Raw genomic sequence first — 26,662 nt, forward strand, 5'->3', positions numbered from 1 at the left:
GGAAGTGGGATGACTCAGTGGGTTCATTGCTGAAAAATTTGTTCTTGGACATTTTCAACACGTTAGGTTTGGTCCTTTGTGTCATCAGCATGTAACTCTCCTTTCAGCCACAAGATGGCACTATTTGCATAGCAAATACTGTCTCGGGGGCTGCGTCTCTAAATTAGCTGTTTCCTAGAGAGATTTTGGATGGGGACAAGTAAGGAGGGTTTGGCGTTTGGCCCATCATATCCCTCCACACGCTGAATGTATTAGGATGACTTTCCTCTTCTGTTCCTCTTTCAAAACACCGATATTGAGGAACTGGTAAAAAGAGATTCTTTCTAATATCCACCCAAAGAAACCACTACCGGACTCCTAAGAGACAGGCTAACTTTTCCTTGCCCCTTCATTAAATTCTTTAATCCTACTTCAGTTAATTGTTTCCCATCATTTATATTTCAGGCAATAATCTCGGGAAAGGAGCCATGAAAAGGGAGCAAAGCCAAACCCTGAACCAGCACAGGTAACCATAACCACCAGAGTTAACTGTGTGAAGAATGTTTTCCCAGAGGACTTTTCATGAGTTGTGTAAAAGTAGAGAAAGAAGGCTAGGGTCTAATTTACAACATAAAAGAGCCTCAGGAATATAAGAGGCATGGGAAAAAGTGGGACAGGTGTCCTTGAAAGAAAATGCTCCAAAATGTCTGATCACCTTTACTCTGTTGTCTCCCCTTCCATCTAACCCAGGTTCTCAAGCCCTGCATCTGACAATCACCTGGGGAGCCAAAAAAAGACAGGTGCTTTCACCAGTGAAGACTTTGATTCCATAGCCAGGTGGGGCCAAACATGGGCATTTTTAATATATATTTTTAATGTTATTTATTTTTTTTTGAGACATAGTCTCACTCTGTCGTCCAGGCTGGAGTGCAGTGGTGTGATGTGGGCTCACTACAACCTCCACCTTCTAAGTTTGGGTGATTCTCCTGCCTCAGCCTGCAGAGTAGCTGGGATTCAGGCATGTGCCACAGTGCCTGGCTAATTTTTTTTTTGTATTTTTAGTAGAGATGGGGTTTCACCATGTTGGCCAGGCTGGTCTTGAACTGCTGACCTCAAGTGATCTGCCGGCCTCGGCCACCCAAAGTGCTGGGATTACAGGCATGAGCCACCAAGCCTGGCCATGGGTATTTTTTTAAAAGCTCCCAGAGTGAGTCCAACCTTCAGCCAGTTTGAGAACCACCAAGCCAACCAAATCAGCAATTGCTCAGACTGAGTGATAAATCCCAAATCATTAGGGAATTCTGGCTTAAATCAATGCTTGGTAAAACCCCGCTTCATGAGCGGATGTAATCTAAGTTAAATTCATTCTCACTGCATCCTATCCCTCCCCATATTATAACTGTGAGTGGAAGGGCAGGAAGTTGGCTGGTCAGCATCATCACGGTACCTGTCACCTACTATAATAGCTAAGTTATGCTCATCTTCATTTACCCTTGACTTTTGAGAAAAGACTGGGTGTGTCAGTTACATGTTATTTCCAAAGAACCTCCTGCAGAGAAAATCTATAGGTTCTTTAGACCCTGTAACGCAAGCGATCTTTTCCAGCTCCACAACGCTTTCTGCATTAACAATTCAGGCTCTTTCCCTGGCAAATGAATACACACCTCTGCTTGGTGAAGCACAATGGGCAACATCATGTTTGAATCTACTGTCCTGAATCAAGTGACCAAGCCTCTCCACCCCCTAGGACCAAGACCCCCTCCACAATGGCACAGTTGTGGGTCCCATCCAAAAAAAGGCCTCAACAATCTTAACTCTAAGATAGCTGCTAAAAAGCATCCTTTTCTATCCAAGCCTCCTCGGTGTCACAGAAATACTTTCTATGCTATTGAGCCGGGTGCCTCAGTTTCCTGTCCTGCAAAACAGAAGGGTTGCACGACATGGTCTCCACGATTCCCCTGCTCCTTCAGACTCCCGCTGCTCCTGATGCTACAAGAGTTGGTGGCCAGATCTTAGCCCAGTAAAGGAAGGAGCAAGTGCTGAGAGAAGGTGCGGGAGATGCTGAGGCACCCTCTTGGTGAATTTGAGATACACTGATCCTTAGGGTGAACTTGGGGCAATGTGTTACATTTTAAAAGTTACCCATCCATTTTTCATTCAATCAGTGCTCGTTTCACCGAGTGAGGTGCGAGGCATTAGAATTAGGAAGTAGGCTGAGAAGTAGCCTCTGCCTTCTACTGATCTACCTCTGGGGAAAGAGACAGACATAGAAACCATAGATTTTTAAATGCAGGTGGGAATCGGTGGGAATCGGAACTGCCTGAGGCTTAAAACACACATTGGCGGGGGCCACCCCAGAGTCCCTCTCACAGTGGCTCCTGGGAACATGCATTTCTAACCAGCCTCTCAAGTGATGTTGATGCTGCTGGTTCCTGAGGGTCATGCTTTGAGAACCACTGATGAAAACAATGACGTTGGACACAGGCTGCTGAACTCTCATAAAGGTGGTGTGCAGCACGCCAGAGCAGGGAGGAGACGGGAGGCTGAGTGTGGCAGATTCTATTCAATAGTAGAAAAGGACAGCTGCACTGGACTCCACAGGCTGCCAGGGAGGCCCGTGGCACCCACCTAGCTCTCCAGCATGCCTGGCCTGGAACTGGGAAGAATGTAACAGCTCACAGGCACCCCTCAACCAAGAGGGGACAGGAGGTGATGCCTTAAACACTCCCACTTAAATTCCTCTTAGGAGCAGTTCTACCCGGCTCCTGAGAAGGTGACCAGCTCCACAGCGTGCATATACCAGCCTCTCTCCTCCTCTATTTACCTGGCCAGCTTCTCCTCCTCCCCCTGGGATGCCTTTCCAAATTCCCCGTCTGTACCAAACCCCAGTCTCAGGCTATGCTTCTCCAACGGGCCCAGGCTTAGACAGGCTGCAAATATCCTGTGAGGAATTTGAACTCTGTCGTGTAGAAAAAGCAAATAAGAGCTTTTCCAGAATTACAGCAACAACAATAACACTCGGATGTGCACAGAGTCACCACGGGGACACCAGCCGTGAGAGGCGAGCATCGCACTGGGGAGAACCACTCAGGACAGGCTCAACCTTGTATGAAGACTTCTGCTGGTAAGCGAGGGCTGGACATTCACTCCTTGGCCTGGCCATGGCCTCTGTTCAAGCACATTGTAGGGAATCATTCCTAGGCAAAGATACCGGGACAGGCTAGCAGATCACATGGTGGAAACAGTGAAATAACCAATGAAAGGACCAGCTTGGATATAAAGATGGGCAGCTGGAAAGGAAGAAAATAATTTAGAAAGAAAAACCAACCAACCAAACAAACAAAAATGTGAGTGGAAGAGGAGAGGGGAGAGGTTCTCTGCTGAAACAGTTCGTCTGTAAAGGAGGACAGCCCGGTAAGGTTGGAAGGCCTTCAGTCCAGAAAACGTAACTCTCTTTGGTTTGGCAGGAAGAAAGTAGAAACCAAAGAGAGCTTCGGTGCCTGCCCTAAGAAAGCAAGAGGACTTCCCTCCTTCAAAGGCAACCAGTGATACTGGCTCTTGCACCCTTCAAGGGATATTTATGACTTTGCACGAAAAAAATATATGCAAAAGCTTTTTTTGGCTGGATGCGGTGGCTCATACCTGTAATCCCAGCTACTTGGGAGGCTGAGATGGGAGGATCGCTTGAGCCCACGAGTTTGAGACTAGCCTGGGCAATAAAGCGAGATCTTGTCTTTAAAAAATAAAATAAAGTTTTAAAATAAAAATCAATAAAAATATTTTTTTTTCTACTAGTTTACTCAAATAATACCATACTGTACACACCACACTGCCAGGCCCTTTTCCATATAACAATTCCAGGTGCCCGTTCCATATCAGCCCATATGAGGGTTCTCATTCTTTTCCTGGGGTAATGTGATATTCCTTAACACGGATGTACCATAATTCATTTAAGCAGTCTCAAATTGATGGACATTAAGGTCATTTTCTAATTTTTGCTGCTATAACAAATAGTGAAATGAATAAACTGGTATAACATATTCTTAACGTGCTTTTATTATATCGAGGGCATGGATGATTTTTTCCCCACTAAAACATAGATGCAATTTAATATGACAAACCATATTTATTGAATAAAAATGTATTATCAAAAACACTGTTGTCATATGTATTGGATTTGTAGGGTATACTTTATAAGAAAATACTAGTTATTATAGCTCGTAATAGCAGTTTTCGGTTTGCATGATCTGTTTTCAGAAACAGATCATGTAAATATTGAGTGACTTTTAGCATCACTTGCCTCAGGATGGCCAAAACCAAGGGTGTTCGCTCAAAGCACTAAGGGCAGTAAGCACAGAACGAGGCACATCTGCTCAGTTGATTTAAGAAGCTTTGAGCCTGGAATCAGGAAGCCTGGGTCTGATTCCTCACCCTGCCACTGTGAGCCTTTCAACAAAATAGGGAGGGTGATTCCTGCTCTATGGACCTGGCAAAGTGGTTCTGAGGGATAAAACGGGAAATTAGTTCACATACGTGAAATGTGTTTAACACTAAATGTCTGAGCTCATGTTAAATCTCCTGTTATTCCTTTGTTGCTTACAGTGCTGTATGTGAAGGTCAGTAGATAATCCGTCTATGGAATAAGTTCTGAAATGCGTTTCATAGAAGAAATGACACTGGACGTGACCATTTTAATTAAATGCACCGAATGGTGGCCCACATACATCATAATGTTTTTAAATTCAGCCAAATAAAGAATCAGTGGGAAGACGGATCACTATTGGCTAACCATCACAACTTTTTTTTTCTGGCTTCCTCCCTTCCTCTCCATCTCATCTACAGTTATTAAAATCAAGTTTACTGCTAACAATCGTGATTGGAGAGAAATCTGGAAACCATTCAAATCTGATGGAGTAGGTAATCTCTTTTTGCCAACTAACACTGTGTTAGTATTCTTGGATACACAGGTAACATCATCTCTCTGGATTCATTTGGAAATGATCAATAAAACAAACGAGAAAACGAAATTTAAGTACTTTGGAAACTGAAATGCTGGTGTGTCTGGAATTGAGAAATATTAGGAAACCTGCTCGTTTCACTCATTAAAACCTTCAGGACGTGTCCCTACCACAGCAAACAGGTACCCTCCCCCCACCCACTCTTCTCAGTGAAGCCATTCAGGTTTCCGGTCCCTCTTTTCTAGTCACTGACTCCATGGCAACGGGCCACTGACCTGCCCTTAAGGGAAACAGAATCTCTGGCAAGGCTGAGACTTTTAATAATTCCACTTGTCAACACAGGGCAGAGAGAAACAGATGGATTTGTTCCAACTAACTTAACAAACCTACTAACAAAATGAGTAGCCCCCAGCAAGTGATCAGGCCCAGTGTCCACAGTGTCCCCTGGGACAACCAAACATCACATCATTAGTGTCCAAGAAAATCCACACCACTGACACCTGTCCATCAAACTGCTCAGGGAGTGTGGGTGTCTTCCTGCAATATCTTCTTGATTTACCATTTCCCAGGAAGGTAAATGTATACTGGGTGCCTCATTCAAAGTGATTATTAATTGGATTACTAATTTCCTCCACCATTTATTTTTGACAAATAAATACAAAAATATCTGCACAAGAGGGCATATTTTGAGTTACAAGTTTCCTGATAGGAATATTGTCCAGAAATATCAGTTTCTATTGACCAAACTTCCCTCTCGGGGGAGGACAAGAATCTAGAAATATCACTTTCAATATCCAGGATCTCAACTCAGCCCTAACACAGAAGAGACACTCCTCCTGCTCTCCTTTTCCTTGAGATGTTCGAGTGTGCATCCTGCAGTTTGTAACAGATTGCCTTTTTCGTGGCTTTGCTCTCTGATTCAGAAATATAAACACTGCTTCAGAGTTTTATTTTACAATTCATCTTCTGATTTGTCATGGCTGGGAAGGTTGGCTTTCATATCTTCTATTCTAAATTACTTTGGAAGAGATTTTGCAAACAGACTAAGGAATGGCTTTTGTCTGGACCGGAACAAACTGAAAGTTGGGACTCAAGTCCTCTCTCTCTTTTGTTAACATGTAAACAATCAGAAACCCCACAATTTTCCCAAAGCAATTATTTGGAAAATAATAAACAGGTGCTTTGGAGACACTGGGTTATAAAAAGAAAATGGCAAATTATGTTTTCATGGGCCCAGCTGCTGCACTGATGTGATTCTGTGGAAGTTTCTCCTAGGATCTGAAGCTCAATCAGCAAATCAACTGAGATCATCCCTGTCTGCGCCAATGGGACCACGGTGCCACCCCGCCCTCCTCCTCTCAGGGCTTTCTGATGAAGCCCCTCTGCCAATGCCAGTCCCAAGTTCGTCAGCCCGAGGCTCCTTTGCTTCCCATTGACACTGGACGACAGGAGGCCCGCTCCGGTTTAACTAGGATTAGCGACCACTGGAAGGAGCAGTGTGGCAGGGCTGTACCTCCTATCAGCTTATTTCTATCTGTCCCAGCCCTAGTGTGCCTGAGAAGCTGGGCTCAGCACCGACTCTGCAGGGGCTGACTGGCGTGGCTGGCTATCACTTTCCTTCAGTAGGAAACGGATAGGACCAGGCAAAGCAGATGGTCCCTCAAGGGGCACATCCCAAAAAATCTGCTAGCAAACTCTGGTGGTGCCTTTCAAACACACAGTAACTTACTGGAGAGGAAAATCAGATCTCCCCGGCCACCTCCTGCCACAATCCACCCCCGCCTGCATATGTGCCCACTTAGGAGTTTTTTAAATCCTTGGTGAGGCATAATAACTTTGTCTGGGGCAAAGGACAGCCTGTCTTTCTAAGCTTCCTAGAGATAGCCACATTCCCATATCTGTCAGTGAAATGCTCCCATATCTGTCAGTGAAACCTGTTATCTAAGTAAGACCACCTTCAAGAGACCTGACCTGTGGATCATGGGCAGTCACCCAGTCCTAAGAGAAGCAAATACAAATATCACATATTTGGCAGGCTGGGTGGAACTACAGATGGAGCCAGTGACACCTCAAATGGCAACTGAAACCGTGTTTCATCATAACACGCTAATGGAGGTTTTCTTTTTTTTCTTTCAAACTCCAAATAAACCCACAAATGACTTGGTAGAAGTCCTAGGTCTGACTGTATGAATTTGAACAAATCATCAAACATTTCTGGGCTTCACCTGTAAAATGAGGGGCCTGGGCTAGAAGATTTTTTATTTTATTTTATTTTTTTTGAGACGGAGTCTCGCTCTGACGCCCAGGTTGGAGTGCAGTGGCGCGATCTCGTTCACTGCAAGCTCTGCCTCCCGAGTTCACGCCATTCTCCTGCCTCAGCCTCCCGAGTAGCTGGGACTACAGGCACCCGCCACCACGCCCGGCTAATTTTTTGTATTTTTAGTAGAGATGGGGTTTCACCATGTTAGCCAGGATGGTCTCGATCTCCTGACCTCGTGATCTGCCCGTCTCGGCCTCCCAAAGTGCTGGGATTACAGGCGTGAGCCGCCGCGCCCAGCCTGAACTAGATTTCTAAGGTCCCTTTGGCACTAACATTCTAGACTTCTTTGGGTGAGGGTGGCTCTCCTCCAACATTCCAGCAAATCGCACCTACAGTTAACCCGCCTGTTGACTCGGCATGGACTAAAACGAGAAGGGCTGTTTCCATCACACATAGCTCACCTTGTCCACCGCCGTGTGTTCTTCGTGTGTGACGTTTGTTTTTCTTGGTTCGTTTTTAGACTTGCTCAGCTTTCTGGATACTTTTTCTCTGAGTAGGGTGGCATATCCAATGTGTTCGTAGATGGGGTTAGTTGTCATTTTTGAAATGTACTCGGCAGCTTTTGTTTCTATGTACAGTGTTATCAAGCCATCTGTCACCAGATCGTGAATCGACTCAAACCTCTTCTCGCCCACAAAGTGTTTCCCGTCGTGGAAGAGCCTGTAGTTTAAGGTCTGGTTTCCAAACCTGCCCATGACAGAATGAGGGATTACAACCACGTTAGAAATAAGCACAGCGTGGAATGATAATAACAGCAGCTAACGTTTTTTGAATACTTAGTGTAGCCCAGGCATAGGGCTAAGCATTTGATGTGATTATTTTTTCCCCCTAATGATCATAGAGACCCTTTGAGATGGTATAACGGTTATGCCTGTTTTACCGCAAAGGCAACTGACACTTGAAGAGACTGGCGGTTCCTGCTTGAGTTTATATGCCTGGAACAAGGCAGAGGTGGGGCTTAACCCCAGGTCGTCACTTGGAGTCGTTTGATCCTAGAAATCACTAAGGTCATTGTCAGTATCCTTCTCATTTGTAAAAGTCAGAGGGTAATGCCTGATTTACAACTATGTTACTTATAAACTTACTTAATGGGAACCAGCTCTCCTCTATACCTGGCAATTACTCTGCAAGGGATGCCCTGCCCCTCGTCCTGATGCCTCTTTATTATCGCATCTTTACCACCTCCAGCAGAGCACCCCATGCCTTCCACCCTAGTTGGTGCAACAGAAGGGAAGCAATAAGGTGTGCTAAACTCCCTGCTGGAGCCATTGCCAGCATCCCCACAATCTAATCTATAGGTTCCCTCCTCTCTGAGCCCTGGCCTTCCATCTACAGCCCCTGCTTGACTTCCCACTAGAACTGCCAGCTTCTGCTACTGAAGCGCTGGGAAGATAGGAAAGTATTTTGCACACCTACAGCGCGTGATATAATAGCTTTTTAAGTTCATCCTCATAATTACATTATTTAAGATACGTTGTAGACATATTGCAACTTGGAAAGTGTCACTGCACAGCCATAATAGGGAGATGGTGCATGGAACACACCATTGTGGGCCTGGGAAGGGCTCCCACGGACACCATTCCCTCTATGGAGAGAGGGTTTTCCAATTCCGAAGAGTTCACAAACGAACTTTTGAAAGACAATTCAGTTCTGAAATTGGATACCTTCCCCAAAACGTACAGGGCTGCGGCGAGGATCAAATGACAGAAAATATTTGATCAAGGTTTGAAAAGTGCCATAAATGTGCTGTCTTTCCTGTGTTGTGATGTTTAATAGTTGTGATTTTGTGGTAAAGGCTCAGGAGAGCCTGTTCTACTGGCTCGTTGGCCTGAAGGGTCATGACTGCCCTCACGACAGGTTCCTGGGATCAACAAGGTGATCCCTGAGAGAACCCCATGAGCAAATGCAGGTCTTGTGAGGTCTGCACGTGCAAGGCCAGGTGAAGAAGCCCTTCCTTCAACATGGGCTGCTGGGAGCTGAGGCAGAGATGCTGTGGCCTCGGCCAGCTAGATGGTGCAGGCAGAAGTGGCTGTAGAAACACTAGCTTTCCAGATGGTTCTCCAGTTCACTGTGTGTCCATACTCAGAGTCCCAGTGTCCATACCTACTGATAGCATCTGTGACTGAGGAAATGTATACAACCTCTGATAGACTGCTGGTACTTCAGAAACAAGTGAAGATACCAAGTAAGGAGTAGGGAGGGTAATTGTTTATGGTAGCGGGTTTCTGTTTGGGATGATGAGAAAGTTCTGGAAATGGATATGGAGATGTTTGCACAACATTGAGAATGTACTTAATGCCACTGAATTTTACTTAAAAATGGTAAAAGGAGGCCGGGCGCGGTGGCTCATGCCTGTAATCCCAGCACTTTGGGAGACCGAGGCGGGTGGATCACAAGGTCAGGAGCTCGAGACCATCCTGGCTAACACGATGAAACCCCGTCTCTACTAAAAATATAAAAAATTAGCCAGGCGTAGTGGCAGGCACATGTAGTCCCAGCTACTCGGGAGGCTGAGGCAGGAGAATGGTGTGAACCCAAGAGGCGGAGCTTGCAGTGAACCAAGACCGCGCTACTGCACTACAGCTTGGGTGACAGGGCAAGACTCTGTCTCAAAAAAAAAAGGGAAAAAGGAGACCAGATGCAGTGGCTGATGACTGTAATCCCAGGACTTTGGGAGGCTGAGACAGGCAGATGGCTTGAGCCCAGGAGTTCAAGACCAGCCCAGGCAACATGGTGAGACCCCCTTCTCTACAGAAAAAAAAAAGAAAAAAGAAAAAAGAAAAAAAATTAGCCAGTCATGGTGGTGTGTGCCTGTGGTCCCAGCTACTCAGGAGGCTAAGGTGGGAGGCACTTGATCCTGGGAGGCAGAGGCTGCAGTGAGCAGTGATTGTACCACTGCACTCCAATGTGGGTGAGAGAGTGGGACCCCCCCATAAAATAAACATGGGAAAAACGATGAATTTTGTGTTATGTATATTCTACTGCAATTCTTAAAAATGGGCAAACATCAGTGAAGCCACTTGTACAGCAATGAAAACAAGGAATGAAATGCGCCTCACCTGAGAGCCAGCGTGTAGCATCCTGGTTGCCGCTGGCTTTCTCTAAGGATGTAGGCACCCTCCACGCCTCCGAGAAGCTCATCCGCCTGCTCCCGAGAGATGATCCCATGAAACCTGAAGGTGTAAGACCATCATTGCTCTGAACAGACCACATACAGAATAACGACCACAAAGAACTAGCCTTAGAAGGATGGCGGGGGCAGCCAGAATCGACAGCCCCCCAACTGAGTGAAGAGAGGAGTGACTGTTGCACATCTTAAGTGACCTGGAACCACCCCTCACACGCTCCAAACACAAGTATTCAAGCAGGCAAACAAAAGGAAGAATGCCCAGTCCACCTGGCTTTCTGCTATTGTCTTTGCTCTCAAGTTGAAAATGAAAGTTGAAACAAAAAGCCAGGTTACTCAACCACCCCCCTGGCCTTTTTTTTAACCATGGGAAATAACAGGAGAGCAATTACCAATTTAGCTCTCAGCTCAGAGAACTATGTGTTATCCTAATTGCAAGTGGACATTTATTGATTAGCAACCGGCTTGCTTCAGTTCAGGGTGGTGGTAATTTTAGAGGCTCATTTTCTGGAAAACAGTAGCGATAATCAACATTCTTCCAGCTGGGTTGGGGCGTGAGGCAGTGCCAAGGGACTCCAAGCTTCTGGGAGAGGAGTAACACCTCTTCCTAGGATTACCCAACCTTGGAGAACTTTGGAGAATAAATCAGAGAATAAATTTTCTGAATGGAGAAAAACTCCTTTACTTTCTTGAAAGGAAGAGGGGGAAAGGGAAGTCAGCTAAACAAGTTTTGTTTTGTATCTTCCTCAGGAATGCAGAGATTAAGTTAGGGTACAAATGGAGAAGGGTAACATTTTTAAAAGTGCCTATCACAATATTTATTTCCTAACTCCCTTTATCCTTAAAAAGTAGACCTTCCAAGCTGAAGCTTCTGTCCAAGCAAAGTGAGGTCAGAAGCAGCCCGTGGCTTTGTGCTTCAAAATCGCTTCTTAAAAGGTGTACGGCAGTGACGGCCTGGAAAAAACAGGCTTTCTGGCTTCCCAAAGTTTGATTTTAAATCTCAAGAGCTGATGCCTGGAGGTCTTGGAGCAATGCTCTTCGGAGTAAGGATGAACGTTCTGTGCATCCCCACTTCTGGTGGGAGGGACTGAGGCAGAGCCCAGTCTCAGGGGGTTTAACTGGCCCTGCATAGCAGGTATAGATTGGAACTGGGAGGTCAGTTTATTGGGGCCTGGAGCAGAGGTGTTGGGGCTTTGACAGTGAGGCCACTGGACCTAGGAACCTTGCGGAGGAGCCTCTTGTGTAGCCTGAGCCAGGATGGAGAGGGTAGACGGCCTGGGTGAAGAGCCCTGGGGGCAGCCTTGCGATGGGCTGGTGGATGGGTTGGCAGTGAATGTGGGGGTGGGTGTGCAGGGGGAGGGGACGTGCAGCGGGAGAGTGGGAGGGGCAGACAGCATTGCCAATATTCCCACACATAAGTAGAAAAGACAAAAGCTGGGATGTCGAAGACACAACCTGTGGGCCAGAGTAACAATAGCAGGACAGGGCACACAGAGGGACCTGCCCCAGGTCACTGCAGCAGAAGGGACAGGAAAAGAGGGAGTCTCTAAACCTAAAAGCAGCTAGTTTTTTTTTTAAGAGACTGACTCTCACTCTGTAGCCCAAGCTGGAGTGCAGTGGCACAGTGGCGTGATCTCAGGTCACTGCAACCTCTGCCTCTAGGCCCAAGCGATGCTTGTGCCTCAGCCTCTCCAGTAGCTGGGACTATAGGCATGTGCCACCATGCTGGCTAATTTTTTGTATTTCAGTAGAGACAGGGTCTCACCATGTTGCCCAGGGTGGTCTCGAACTCCTGAACTCAGGCGATCCTTGTGCTGGGAATACGGGCATGAGCCACTGTGCCCAGCCAAAAGCAGCTAAGTTTTAGGTTTCTTTTTTTCTAATGCTTGATTTTGAGTATGCATACTTTTTCTATTTTTATTTTTAATTGATACATAATTATTGTACATATTTATGGGGAATGTGTGATATTTTGATATATAAGTACAGTGTGTAATGATCAAATCAGGGTAATCAGGATGCCCATCACCTCAAGCATTTATTGTTTCTTTATGTTGGGAACATTTGAAAGCCTCTCTTAGCTATTTTGGAGTATACAATAAATTGTTTTAACTATAGTCACCTTGCTGTGCTATTGAACACTAGAACTTAAGTTTTAATTCACTTGAATTGGCAAGTTTAAGTGATCGACAGCATCAAAAGCTGTCAAGAACTAAATTAAATTCAATCATTCAAAAGAAGAAAATGACAATTTTGTGCACCTGAAGACCCAGTCTGTGGCTTGTCATCCCCTTTATGCATGGTTTCTGAAAGTCCAAATATCTCCAACCTATAATATCTAATACATTAGTATGATTGCAACTTGGTAAGAAAAAAGCAAGCATGCACGAAGACCAGAAAGAGATGAAGGGAAAAGGTTAGCAATGATTCTCTTTCATGGTGGAACTATGGGTATTTTCCATCTTGTATTTTCCTTTATTTTCTAATTTTTCCAAGTTAATTGGTATTAATGTATTAATTTTTTTTGATACAAGGTCTCACTCTGTCGCCCAAGCCAGAGTGCAATTGTTCAATTGACCTCCTGGGCTCAAGTGATCCTCCCACCTCCCTCCTGTGGTCCTGAGTGCAGCTGGGACTATAGACGTGTGCCACCATGCCTGGGTAATATTTGTATTTCTTGTAGAGATGAGGTCTTTCCATGTTGCCCAGGCTGGTCTTAATCTCCTGAGCACAAGTGATCTGCCTTCCTTGGCCTCCTAAAGTGCCAGGACTACAGGCGTGAGCCACTGTGCGCAGCCATAATTTATTTTTGAAACAAAAGTAACACCTGTGCACAGCAGAAAATTCTAATTTCAAAAGTTGAAGGTACAAAAGAACTAAAAATGCAAAAGTCCTCTCTCCCTAAAGGTATCCATTCTCAATAATTTCTTGTGATTCCTTCTAGGAATAAATGTGTATGTGCGTTTCCTGAATGAAGCATGTATTACTTTTTAAGTGGAAGAAAAAAACACCATTCATTTTTTAAAAAAAATTAACGGAAACACAGCATCTGAAGGTTTTAGGCTAATTACCATCTAATAAAAGATGTTCCTTTTGGTAGTTAAGAAAATACTTCCTTAGTCTCAAGACACTCATATGTTTTACATGAATTGGGGGTAAGAAGATGAGAACTAAAAAGTCATTCAAGAAAACTTTTCTGCAAAAAAGAAAATGCATAATAAACAGCTCCTTTTAGAATTCACATGCAAAAGTGTAGATGGTAGGTTTTCATTTTCTTCTATTTTTAAAAAATTAATTGTGCTATCTTAAAGAAAAAAACAAATAAGCATACTGAGGGAAAAAAGCCATACTACAACATAGATCAGATAGTAGGGACATGGGGTGGAGAGGAGCGGAGGCCAGTGCCCCCAGGCAGGCATTCCAGAGGTGCTGGTCAAATTCCCAGGGCACTGCCAGGAAGGTTCTGAAATGCAGCTGTGGCAATTAGGAAGGTGCACTGGGCTGGGACCACTAAGAGGGTCATTAATCATGAAGATGAGGCTCTGACGGGTAAGGAAACAAGACGAAGGTTTAGGATTGGCTGTGAGAGCTTGGAAGGCAGACTCTAAAGAGACGTTGCCTCACAATGCCTCCAGGTTGGACTTGGGAAGAAAAGTGATTGATGCATCTCCTCTCCCCTGGCCTATTCTGCCTGCTCTCTGTGATGTGTTGTACACAACATAGGCTTAGACTGTGAATTATTTTTATGGTCATGTGTATTTGCTGGGCAGTAGGTTTTGGAAAAAAATGAAACAAAACAAGAGTTGAAATTAAGAGAAAAATGGAAAGGAGAGTATTAAGGCAATTTGGCTAATACAGCCAAGCCAAGAGAAATCATTTGGGTTTTATGAGAATGCAGGGAAGTGGGATACCTATCCTGACCACTGCACGGAGGTACACAAAAGTCAGGAACTCAGATACAACGTACCATCTTGGACACCCCAAACGTTTCTATTGTGTTGAGGTAGAAAGTGAAATGAAACACTGACAGACAGCCTCCATTATGAAAAATGCTGCCTTACGTTTCAAGTACTTGCCAGGCACTCAGTAGCTCTTTTGTGGAGTGAAAAGTAGCGCAAGATGCTCTCCCTCCCACATTAATGGAAACTAAGCACTTGAGTGCTATAAAAAATATTAATTCAAAGGAGTCTGATTGCATTTATTCTTATCATGAAACTCTTGCATAATAGACATATGATGACCATATATTAGAAAATTTGTAATATTTAAATGACACATGAAATGACTACTTATTAAATTATTAAAACAAAGAATAGTATAATACATACTCTCTTCCATAATATTTTGGCCTGTTTTCCACCTATAGTAAAAAGAAAACAAAATTAATAATGCATTTGAATTCAAATCAGCGAGATAAAAATGCTACTCAAATAAACAGAACTAGGGTCCTGGTAGTAATTTTATTACAGATAATATCCTCCAAATCAGAGATCCATGAAGCTATGGAGTTATAATCAGCACATTCCAGTATCAGGTAGGAATGATCTAGAATCACCACATTTCTGCAATCATTAGGTTCACTTCCCACCCAAACCCAATCATCCAATAAGAGAATTTTCAACAAAAACAAAGCGATGCTTATTTTAATATTAAGGAATTTGTAAGGGTATTATAAGGCTTCATCCTGAATGATAAAACAACTACTTCTGTCATGAATAAAACATAAGCATTTATTTCACTCTGTGCCTAATTGTTTTTATTAGGTATTTATAATTAAAACAAGGAGTCTACCTGGATTAAAAAATAAAGCAGACTTAATCACGTTCCAAATAAAGTCAATATTCTAACATTCTTATTTTTTCAACATGTGGCTAATGAGCTGAAATTCATTTGAAACCAGAGGTGCAGGCTACATAGGACAAGATTTATGACTTGACTAAAACACAAACATTCCAGAAAGATCTTTCAATCACAGCTTTAGCCTTGAGGTTATCACATTCGATTTTTCTCACATACATGATCATCTGCTTTCATAAGAGCTTTGTGTTCGCATGTTTATGATGTTGGAGTTGGTGAGAAAGTGACATGATTTCTCATGCTCAGCCTTTGTTCTTCTCCCCTAACTCCAGGGACACTCAAAACATAGGAGAGCCACATTAAGTTATGGGTTTTTATGAATGGTTATATGTATGACAGCAAGTTTATGTTTATTCACTGTTGTAGGATATGAGCTTGGCAGCTGTTTTATTCACAGTCATTTCTTCCTATAGTCAAATGAACAGTTTTCACAGCAGGGCTCAGGGACAGGCACAGTAGCAGGATTTCATGACACGGGGCAGTTTCCTGGCCTAGCTCCATCCTCCAAAGGATGCAAATCTGTATAGGTAGCAGGACACTAGGAGCTTGGGGAAAAGGCTCAGAAAGGCGGACTGGGGCTTTGGGGACCACACTCACAATGCTGCCTGGGATAAGCCTCGCTGGTACAAAACTTACCATCTAGACATTTCTAAATATGTGTTCACTCTTCTGTGCATTTTACACCTGAAAATTACTCAACCAAGCAGGACATCCATAACTTAATCCTCCAGGTTCAAAGCCTGCTAGGTGTCATTTGTGAAGGAAGATTTAAATAATATCATTAATTAGAAGCAATATATCCAGGTGTAAAAAGGCACCTGGTTATCTGATATCCTTTCTATAAATTATGTGTGCCATTATTCTACAGGCTGGTAAGCTTTTTAATGAGAATTGAATATGTTGTCATTTATATCATTCTTTTGGCTTTCAAAGTTCTTTTTTAGTTTTATAATATTATAGATATGTGACTGTAAACCAACATGACAGAGAAGAAATTTAGGATTAGAAAAGTCAATGAAAGTCAATGATACATAATGGCAAAATCTCCATTCTTTGAGAGGTGATATTCTAAAATTTGAAGTGATTCTCCATATATGAGGACAATTTTTAAATTTCCATCTTTTTGGCTGAACCATAGCACAAGTCTGCAAAATCTGGGTATAGCTCTCAACCCTATTCCCTTCCTGTATCTTATTTCCCTAAAAGAGAAAGAGTTACTAACTTCCCAGATGAGCCACATGGTAATACTACTAACTGTTGGCATGCAGGTAAACAGTTAATAAATGCTGAATTTAATTGATTCTTAACAAGACAACAAATTGCTTTCAGTTCATCAACCAATCGTAAAAATATACAGCACCCCTATGTTCTGGGCTCTATGCTCAGGCCAGCCATTGTACATGAAATAATGACCTTGCAGGTGCAGAGAGGAAAGGCATGAGGTACTCAGGGGTGTTCTGCACTTGCAGCAGAGGGAAATGCTTAAGGAGAAATCTAACATAGACCCCCAAAGAGGGAAGCTGATATTTAGGGTGCCTTGAAAGATGCCAAATAAGATTCTGCCCGAAAGAGAGTTTGATCCAACTGAGAGACAAATCTTCTGAAAATGAAAACCACTAGAAAATAAGAGAAGAGCCCTGAATTGTGTGGGACAGGCATGGAAGAGGGTCATGGAATAGGTCCCAAATATTGCACGAGATACATACTAATATATGATTCCTTGCATATCTGAAATTTAAATTTAACTAGGCATCCTGGTCCCTCCTTCCCTCTCTCCCTTCCTCTCCTCTTCTCCCTTCCTCCCTTCTTCCCTCTCTTCCCCACTCTTCCCTTCCCCTCCCCTCCCCTCCCCACTCACTTTCCCTCCCCTTCCCTCCCTCCCTCCCTCCCTCTCTCCTTCTCTCCCCACTATCTCTTTCTTTCTTTCTTTCCTAAATCTAGCAACTCTATGTAGGGGACAGGAAAGACAGACGTAAGAGAGAGTAAAGATAGAGGATGTGGTTGGCCATCTGATCACTGCTTCTACTGGTTGGGGGCCATTTTGACAGCAATCCAATCTCTCCTTCCTTTTTTGTCCCTGAAACTCTTAAAGAAAATATATGTGTCCTTGTTAATGTCAAAGAGAAAGAGAGGCTGGGATCAAAAAAACAAAATCCTCTTCTTTTTATAAACTTTTTACTCACAGGAGTCTAAACACAGTCTCTATTTCTATACTTCACTAAGCTTTAAACCAGTCCAGAGCTTAATGTTTAAGTTAAATGATGCTATACAAATCATACAATGTCCACATTTATTCAAGGTGGATAATACTGGATCCTCAGATCCAGACAGAACAGGTGGCTGGGGCTAGGGTTTCCAGAGACAAAGCTCTGCCAAGAGACTAGGAACCTCTGTGTTGTGCCCCCAGCAGTGCCTTAGAGAAGCCTGACTCACTCCCTGGCAAGGCTCCGTGTCAGCCATCAATAGAAACCAGGACTCACCTGTGAAACTGAATTTAATAAAATAAACTGTAGCTCTCAATTTCTGTTTCCAATTGTATGAGATTCTCTTCAGTAGGTGTGAACGCAACAGGATAGTTGATAAATAAAAAGTAAGGCAACTTAGAAGTTCTTGCATTCTCATTGAAAACTATGTTTGTTCAAATCAGGTAACTTAATCAAAAAATTTAGGTGGTCACATGGATTCAGAAAGGAATAGAAAATGCAATATATCCTGACATGAGTGAAGGTTGGTTCTGGAGCTTCCCTGCCATGGTGACTATCCTAGGACAGCAGTTGCAGCTGGTCAATCCATCACCTGGTGAACCTGGCCTTTGTGAATATGACTGACAGCTGTCAGATCTGCCATGTCTGCTCTTGGGATTTAGTGCTCTGAGTCCAAGAAATGAAGGCAGCTCATTCTTTTTAAGAGAAAAAAAATACGTGGTCATGTTAGATGGATTACTAGATCCTCTAATCCTGAGATGATCCAGCTGGCTCAAAAAGGAACACCTCTCTTTACAGAGGCAGAGCATCAAGTAGGACGTCATTGAGAAAACACATGAAATGGGTCCTTCCCAAGGCACAGAGGGTTTCAGTGTTTATGGTGCGACCATGCAGAATGGTGGCTGATTCTTTTCAAAAATAAAACTGAACATTTTATCCTAAATAAGCATCATCTACAAGAGAATAGCCCCCAAGGTAGGCACAATACATGCCACTTATATCCCTGTTGACCAGAACATTTTTGGAATTTCTCTTTTGGAACTACCTTAATATATACCACCCTTTCTTGTGAATATCCTTAAATGTACACTTCTTGAAGTGTGGGCTGGTCATTCAAAACATGATTTTAAAGCACATACTAAAGTCAGAATCACTATATGTAGAAATATACATAAGTTTGTTTTTTTGAGAATGGATTTGAAAGCGCATGTTATTTCAGCAAACAGGCATACATTATTTGGAGCCAAGACCAGTAAGTAAATGGGGTGAGTGACCAAACTAGGAAAAACATTTGAGACAAAAACGAGGCATGATCATAAGATAATAGGCTTTTCACTGTGACTTGCTCTGAAGGAATTTTAGAAGAGACATTCCCAACCTGCTCTGAGCAATGGGAACTTGGCAGAAATCAAAGCAGAGCTTCCCAAGATGACTGATGGGAAGAGACCATGCCCATGAAACAGATGTGTTAAAATAACATCTATGTTAAGACTTTACAGTTACATCTCAAGTATAATTAAACTGTTAGCACTGTGACTACTGGAGATGGGTTCCATCCTGTCTAGTCCTATCCCTACTATCCACAGTCCACACACCGTGCTCCCATATATGTGAGGCTATGTGAACGTTATGTTTTCAGCCCAACGGCCTCATCACCCTATGTTCATCCTCTGCACTCATCAAACCAAATGACTTGCAGTTCCATAAGTGTATGCCCTCTAATATGCTCATCATTTTTACGTGGTCTTATTTTAAGATCCTGAATTCTCTTTCAAATGAGGCAGATCATATGTGGGTTAAGAAGGCAGGCTCTGGACCCAAACTGCCTAGGTTTGAGGACAGATCTGTGGGAATTTAAGCAAGTTATCTATTTCTATACTCCTCAGTTTTCTTATCTTTAAAATGAAAATGATAATAAAAGTACCTACCTCATGGGGTTGTTGTAAGAGCTAAATGAATAAATATGTGTAATATGCTTGCAACCGTGCCAGGCGCAGACAGCCAGTCACTTGCTATGAGCTATCACTGGGATCCAGAGAAGGTCTCCTCTGTACAGAAGGAAGGGTTAGGCCCATCCTTTGCTGTGTTCTTAGAGCTCCTTTTACATATCTTCATTAGAAAACTTATCTCACCATGTTTTAAATACTTATTTGCCATTTTTTCCTAACTGTTCCGTGGAGCAGCAATTTTGTCTTCATCATTCATGTATTTCCAGGATTTCTCCCAATGTCTGTCACAGAGTAAATGCAGATACCCCTTGTTATCTCAGTCTAGCCCATTCCTAAAAAACATGTAGGGCAGCAAAGCTTCAAATAGCAAGAGCCTATATTCCATTACTTTACCTAGAAAAACGAATCATTTTTAGAGAATGCAAAAATATCCATTTTCCAAATATTACTAAAATGCCCCTAAATAATTACTTGACAATCTAATAACAATCTTTTCACAATATAAAACATTTAAAAACCAATTACCTAATTGTTTAACACTTAATGCACTAATGAGCAGGTATATTTGTGTGCAGTCTACAGCTGAATAAATAGGAATTTCATTAGCCTTCTACACTGAGCATTATTATAATAAACATAAATAATGCAGTGATATTTCCAAAGATTTGAGAGTTACTATCTAATTGGACCTGAGTTGGTAGTGCTCCTAGGCTCCTGGCCTGAACAAATACTGAAGGGCTAAACCCTCAGGGAAAAGGTAGGGAAATTACAGATATAATGTGCTCTATGTTTAAACATGCAGCTGCTCAGGAGAACACAGATATGAGAGAAGCCCACCCTTCGTCTTTCAGCACCCTGCTACTCAGAGTGTGATCATGGGGCCAGCAGTATTGGCATCATCTTGGAATTTGCTAGAAATGTGGGATCTGCAATTCTAAGGGGATTCATAGAAACATTAAAGTTTGAGAAGCTGCCACACATGAGAGAACGTGTCATAGCTGGTTTCTAATTGGGAACGGCTTTTAGCAAGTCCTGATAGCAAATATTCAAATAGTGAGTATTCGGAAAACAAGAGTGCCTGTGCTCATTACATGTTTGCAGAATGAGATACAGAATATGCCTGTGGACCCTTCCTCATCAATCCAGTTACTGTGGGACTCTGAGTAGGTTATTACACTCCTTTGCATCTCATTTTTCTCAATTTTCAGTAAAACTGGAGTTATACAAATGGGCTATTTTAATAAGGCTGTTTCACAGATTAGACGAGATACCACATGTGAGACTTCGATCATCGTGGCAATAGCTTCTCATTTATTGAGTAGCTACTCTGTGCCAGGCACAGTCCTGAGGGTTTCTCTCCTATTGCCTCATTCAAGTCTCTAAACAATGCTCCAAGGTAAGTGAATGCTATTATTTTAAAGAGAACCACTAAATAGCATAAGGCCTCAGAGCTAGTAAGTGGCTGAGTCTAGACTGGGGCCACCCCTAAGTACTGTGCTTCACTCCTTCTCCAGTAGATACTAATCAGTGCTAATGCCTTTGTTGGCTCTCAAAATTCTGCAGTTTGATTAACTATTAGATTATCTGAATGGCCTTCAGTTTTCTTTGCTAGGACTCAACACCTTAACATCTCTTTTGAATGAACTGAATTCCATCAACGAACTGGCAAATGTGAGCTTTGGAAAAATTTGCCTAGGATGGAGTGACATTTGGGGTCTCTCAAATATTTCCCCGTGATTTGGAATCACATGTATTCCCAAACGATCTGGTTTATTTCCCAATGTATTTTTCAATTTTAAGGAAGGCTTCTCAGCATTCTGCAAAGCTTCAAAGAACAGTAGGGTGACAGCTGCACAGTGAGAGACAGGAAGCATAATCCTTAAATGAGTTTGCTTTATAGTCAGATTATCATTGCCTAGATAAACACAAGTTCCTTTATGTTCAACACAAAGACATTTACAGAATATTGTGAGTCCTCTGTAAACAAGGTTTCCAATTATTGAAAGAACAAAGCTTTTATAATCCCTCCACAGCTGGTATATGTTAAGTTTTTACTTAATAGAAATAATTTAAAAACCTGATTTAGCAATCTCCTACACAGGGCAGCTAGATTGCTGGATTTTCTGATAGATAGATCAAGTAGGGGAGAAAAGGCTTTTGATGGGGGGATTTGTGCTGCTGATACTGCGGCAATTTCATCCACAAAAAATAAATATAGATAATTCCTTTTTAATTAGAAATCAAGGATCCTCCATTGAAAAGGAGAGAAAGAAAATTCAAGTACTGAAATTTACACTCTTGCAGTCAAAGTGCAGAGCATAGAATGAAAACTGAGCAGACTCTAAAATCTCCCATTTCTTTCCATTTAGAATCTAAGGCCTAATTTTTTCCTCATGGCATCTCTTTAACACTTCTGGAAATCTAATAGGGCACTGACAAGGTGAATTCCTTCCTGTCTTGAATAGAATGTATTATAAAAGTCCACTGGTCAGTCTTTCTGTAATAAATCTCCTTAAAAGGTAACCAATTGCTTTGCTAAGTTTTGCACATACACACAAGTTGGATACTTCAGCAACCTGATCGAAACAGTCTGTGAACTTACAGATGCACATAAGTAGATCAGCTTAGGGGTGCTCAAGACCAAAGCAGTTCCCAATCATTTGGTTTATTTTCTGGCTTCACTTCTGCCCCCCCAAATTTTCCAGAAATTATGATTATCAGTGATAATATTAGAGCAAACAAACATAAAATATTTTCTTTAGGCCAGTGGTTCTCAACTGGGAGGGGAGGTGATTCTGCTCCTCAAGGGACATTTGTCAAAGTCTGGGGAAATCTCGTCACATTGTTCTCTGCTCAGAATTCCCCACTGGCTCCCCAATGCCACGTGGTCAAACCTACACAACTCAGCAGGACCTTCCCAGATCACTCTACTTAAAAGTGGGACCTCCTGTCCTTGGCATACCTCATCCCTCTTCTTTGGCTTATTTTTTGCCTCATGACAGTTTTGACTGTCAGGACTGGGGGGAGGGTATTCCTGGCCTCTAGCAGGCAGAATCCAGGGATGTTAATAAACATCACACAGTGTATGTGACAACCCCCTACAATAAACAATTATCCCTCTAAAATGTCAATAGTGCCAAGGTCAAGAAACCCTGCTTTAGACTGGAAGAACTTCGAACTGTTAAGTATTCCCAAGAAAGAATATTAGAAACTTTTTTTTAACCAAAAATGCAAATAAGCAACAAAAACTTTAAATACATGAAGTAAAATGGAGTGAAAGGAAGGCAGCAGGAAATATTTGCTTTCTATAGTGCTGATAATACATAAAGGTAGCTTTTAAGAAAAGACAGTACTGGTGAAATACCTCCAACTACTCAAGGAAATATATCAGATGAATACAAAATGGAACAGACTAAAATGTCAGTAAGATTAAAAAGGGAACCTCCTCCCTCCCTGGAAAAATTTTAAACAATGTTAAACTACAAAAAACACTAAAGAAATTGCTTTCTTGGGAGTGATCAGCCATGCTATGCATACATGTGAATTAACATTTGAATTCCTTACAGCTATGGGACTCCACACCTCACAGCATGTAGCTTTGAAATTTTGCCCTGATTGCTGGGTTGGAAATAAGACTTCCGCCACTCACAGCTTTCCCAGATCCCAGAAGATGTCTCAGGAAGGAGTGGCTAAAGCACCGTCTAATGGCTGTCCAGGATGGGGCTCAGAGAAGTCCTGTTTTCTCAGGGTTCATTACATAAATACTATAAACAATATGTATTAAAATCATAACAGAGGAAGGCAAATTGCCAACATTATTTGTATTTAGATTTTAAAAGTAATGGAAGGGCAACTACACCCAGACACACTCATACAAATACCCATGCCTCATGCATTGAGCCCTTTTGCTACTGGTTCTGATCTTCCTCCAGTTCAGTCCTATTGACCTTGACCCAGAACTCCACTAAGGGCAGGGCCAGAAGGAGCAGAGGAGGAGCCAACATTTAACAATGCCTTCAGTGTGGATGTTTCAGGTCTCCCAACAAGCAAGCCACATGGAGATTGTAATTCCCATCTTGCAGATGGGAAAAAGAAGGCCTGTATGGTTAACATTACTTGAAGATCATGCAGAGGCATAGAGATAAGATCCAAACCATGTCTAATTGACTCCAAAGCCTATAATCTCCTACACCAAAAGGAAGGGAAATTGCCCAAGGATAACAGATATAATGTACTTATAGAGAACATTGACTGTGCTGTTACAGATGGGTTGACATGAAAATTGTGGAAACTCTAAAACATGGCCATTCTGGAGACCTGGGTAGACTGATTGGTACTCACCGTACCCAATGGCTTACCCTTCTTTACTCTTCACCCCAATGAATGCTACCACCCAGGGTATCATCCACTCAATGCCCAAGCTATACATCATCATCTCTGACTCCTCCCTCTTCTCAACCCCACTTGCAATCTGCCACGAAGCCTTCTTCATTGTATGCAATTCCTTAACTGCTTTTAAAACAGTCCCTTTCTCTCCATGTCCACTGGGCTATCTACTCATCTAGACCATGAAAGCAGTCTTTTTACTGGTCTCCCTATATCCTTTTATCACCTTCCAATCTATTTTTCACACTTAATTAAGTCAGAAAATGCAAGTGTTGTCACATTGCTCTTAGCTTAGAATTCTTCACTGGTTCCCCACTGCTGCATGGTCAAACCTACACAACTCAGTGGGACCTTCTCAGACCACCCTACTTAAAAATGGTAATTCCTCTCCTTGGCATACCCCATCCTTCTTTTCTGGATTACTTTTTCCCCATGACATTTATCATCATCTGATATACTGTATATTTTACTTGTGTGTTATGATGATCGATTTTATGTGTCAACTTATGGGGGCCATGGGATTCCCAGGTATCTGATACACATTATTTCTGGTTGTGTCTGGGAGGGTGTTTCTCGAAGAGATTAGCCTTTGACTCAATGACTGAGTAGAGCAGATGGCCCTCCCTAGTGTGGATTGGTACTATCCTGTCCATTGAGGGCCTGAATAAAACAAAGAGGCAGAGGAAGGTTGTATTCATGCTCCCTTTTCCTGATTGCTAGGGCAGGAACACTGATCTTCTCCTGCCCTTGGTATTCTTGGTTTTAGACCTTCAGACCCAGACTGGAATCAACACCATCAGTTCGAGAGCTCTCAGGTCTTCCAACTACACCACCTGTAACACACACACACACACACACACACACACACACACACACACACAGACAAATTGGTTTTATTTCTCTAAAGAACTCTGATGAATACATTTTTTTCTACCAATATCTTCCATTCAAATGGAAACTATACAAGGGCAAAGATTACTGTGCTTTGCTTACTGCTATATCTCTAGAGTCTAAAACAGTCCTGGCCCTTCCCAAGTGCTCAATAAACATGTATCGGATGAACACATGAACGGCATCTAGGATCTTCCCTGGATGGTCCTTGCTTGTGTGTGCAGAATATGTTCTTACTGACATACATGCTCTTGCCCCACGACATCCTCACCCCTCAGTTCTTCATGTTCCTCATACATAGCTTCTGCAGTTTCTGAAGCACACCCTCAGCTGCTCATACTTCTAGGATATTCTTTGGTGGGGTTATGTCCTCTGCCTGGAATTCTAATATTTGTTCTTCAGTCACTCTATGCCTTAGCCTGGCAAAATCTCACTGATTTTAAAAGTAAGAGCTGAAATGCTGCCATCTTGGGGAAGTCTCCTGCCTCTGAACTTTATAAAAGGTCTGAGTTAGGGCCATGGCGATCTTACTGGAATTGGGATTGTTGGCTTTTATGAGCTCTCGATGTGAGCTCCTTGAGGGAAGGGCTCCTGTTTCTTCACCTCTGTTGTCCCAGCATATTGCTCACGGTGTTCACAAAGCTCAATCTCATGGCATAACATGAGTGAAAGGCAGGTTTGCTTGATGCTCCCAGATCCCTTTCTGGGGCTCACTGAAATTTCAAAAGGGGTCTCCATGGAAAAACTGGTATTGGTGGTAGCTCGCACCTTGAAGCTTTATGCTTCCAAGCTACAGGACAAAACTTGTTCCCCTGTCTGCTTTCTGAATCTCCAGAGTGAAGACTGAAGACCACAGGCAACAACTGTGATTTTGAGCCAGTGATTCTGCTAATCCAAGTCCCTCACATTCTTTAGAGGGTGGACATGTGAAACAACATAAACCACCTAGATGCTCTGCCCCTGGAATTTGCGACTTGAGTAGAAACCATTAAATGAAGCTGTTAGAGTTGATTCACATGTGTGGCAGAGTCTAATGACAACAATAACAACAATAATCATTAATAGTTATTGAGAACTTACGTATCAGGCATTGTTCTAAGCACTTTCTTTACATATATCAACCCAGTCAATCCACATGATTACCCAAGAGGTAAGATCAGTTACACCCATTTCCAGAAGACTAACTGAGGCACAGAGAAGCAGGGTGCAAAGGGGCAGATTGGATTACCCTGAAACTCTGATGCCAACCATCACCTTTTACTGCCCAAGGCGTATCAGTTTTGCTTTAAATCCTTCCTCAAGCCCTCTGACCAGTTTTTCTTTCCATCCAGGGAATTTCCACATATCCTTCTAACCACAATTGGTCCACCCTCCTAGGCCCTGCTTTTTATTGCTAAGTTTAGTGAGAATGGACTTTTATTGCTTACAACAGAATTCTAAGTGATATTTCCATTCAATCAAAATCTCCAGGGCTGGAGCCAGGGTGTCTGTAAGGTTTGCCAGGCTCCACAGGTGATTCTGACTCACACCCAGGACTGAGAACTATGACTTTGGGCAGCAGTTCCAAAACCCTGAGAGAATAAACATTATCCTAGAAGCTTAGGACACCTTCCCAGCACCTTCCCATGGATTTTGATCCATTCTCACAGTAGGCTTCCAGGAACACCCAAAAGCTCAGCCATGAGTAGCACTCCTATATCCAGCCCTCCTTCCCAGCAGCCCACTTTCACCCACTCTTCTTTGCTACATCTTCCTTGGCACCATGATTCCTTGGCTCCATATGTTGGCTCCCAAAATCTGCCTTAGGCCGTCCTTGTTTGGACAACCCAATTAGGCATACTTTTCTGGCACTAGCCTGGCACTCTGTTGGCTAGAGCTTTTTGTACTCATCTTTGGCATCCTGGAGCCACAGGTCCAGGTGAAATGAATGTTTTCTTCCATCCAGCCAGATCCCCAGGAGGCCATATTGGCTGGGCTGGCTGGCTGGCCTC

At 42.8% G+C, this 26,662-nt stretch overlaps 1 protein-coding gene across 1 annotated transcript in view; it reads right to left on the reverse strand.

Moving 5' to 3' along the window:
* The window catches only part of CHN2 (chimerin 2), a 392,195-nt gene that overhangs the window by 110,254 nt on the left and 255,279 nt on the right, over window positions 1-26,662 (reverse strand). Inside the window, exons 4-6 of the mRNA XM_011972229.1 lie at window positions 14,713-14,744; window positions 10,317-10,430; window positions 7,659-7,944 (exon numbers count right to left, since the gene is read on the reverse strand). Of these exons, the coding sequence (XP_011827619.1) occupies window positions 7,659-7,944; window positions 10,317-10,430; window positions 14,713-14,744 (432 nt within the window). The remainder of the gene's footprint in view (window positions 1-7,658; window positions 7,945-10,316; window positions 10,431-14,712; window positions 14,745-26,662) is intronic.

This window comes from Mandrillus leucophaeus, unplaced genomic scaffold, assembly GCF_000951045.1.
Source record: "Mandrillus leucophaeus isolate KB7577 unplaced genomic scaffold, Mleu.le_1.0 Scaffold128, whole genome shotgun sequence".
NCBI lineage: Eukaryota > Metazoa > Chordata > Mammalia > Primates > Cercopithecidae > Mandrillus > Mandrillus leucophaeus.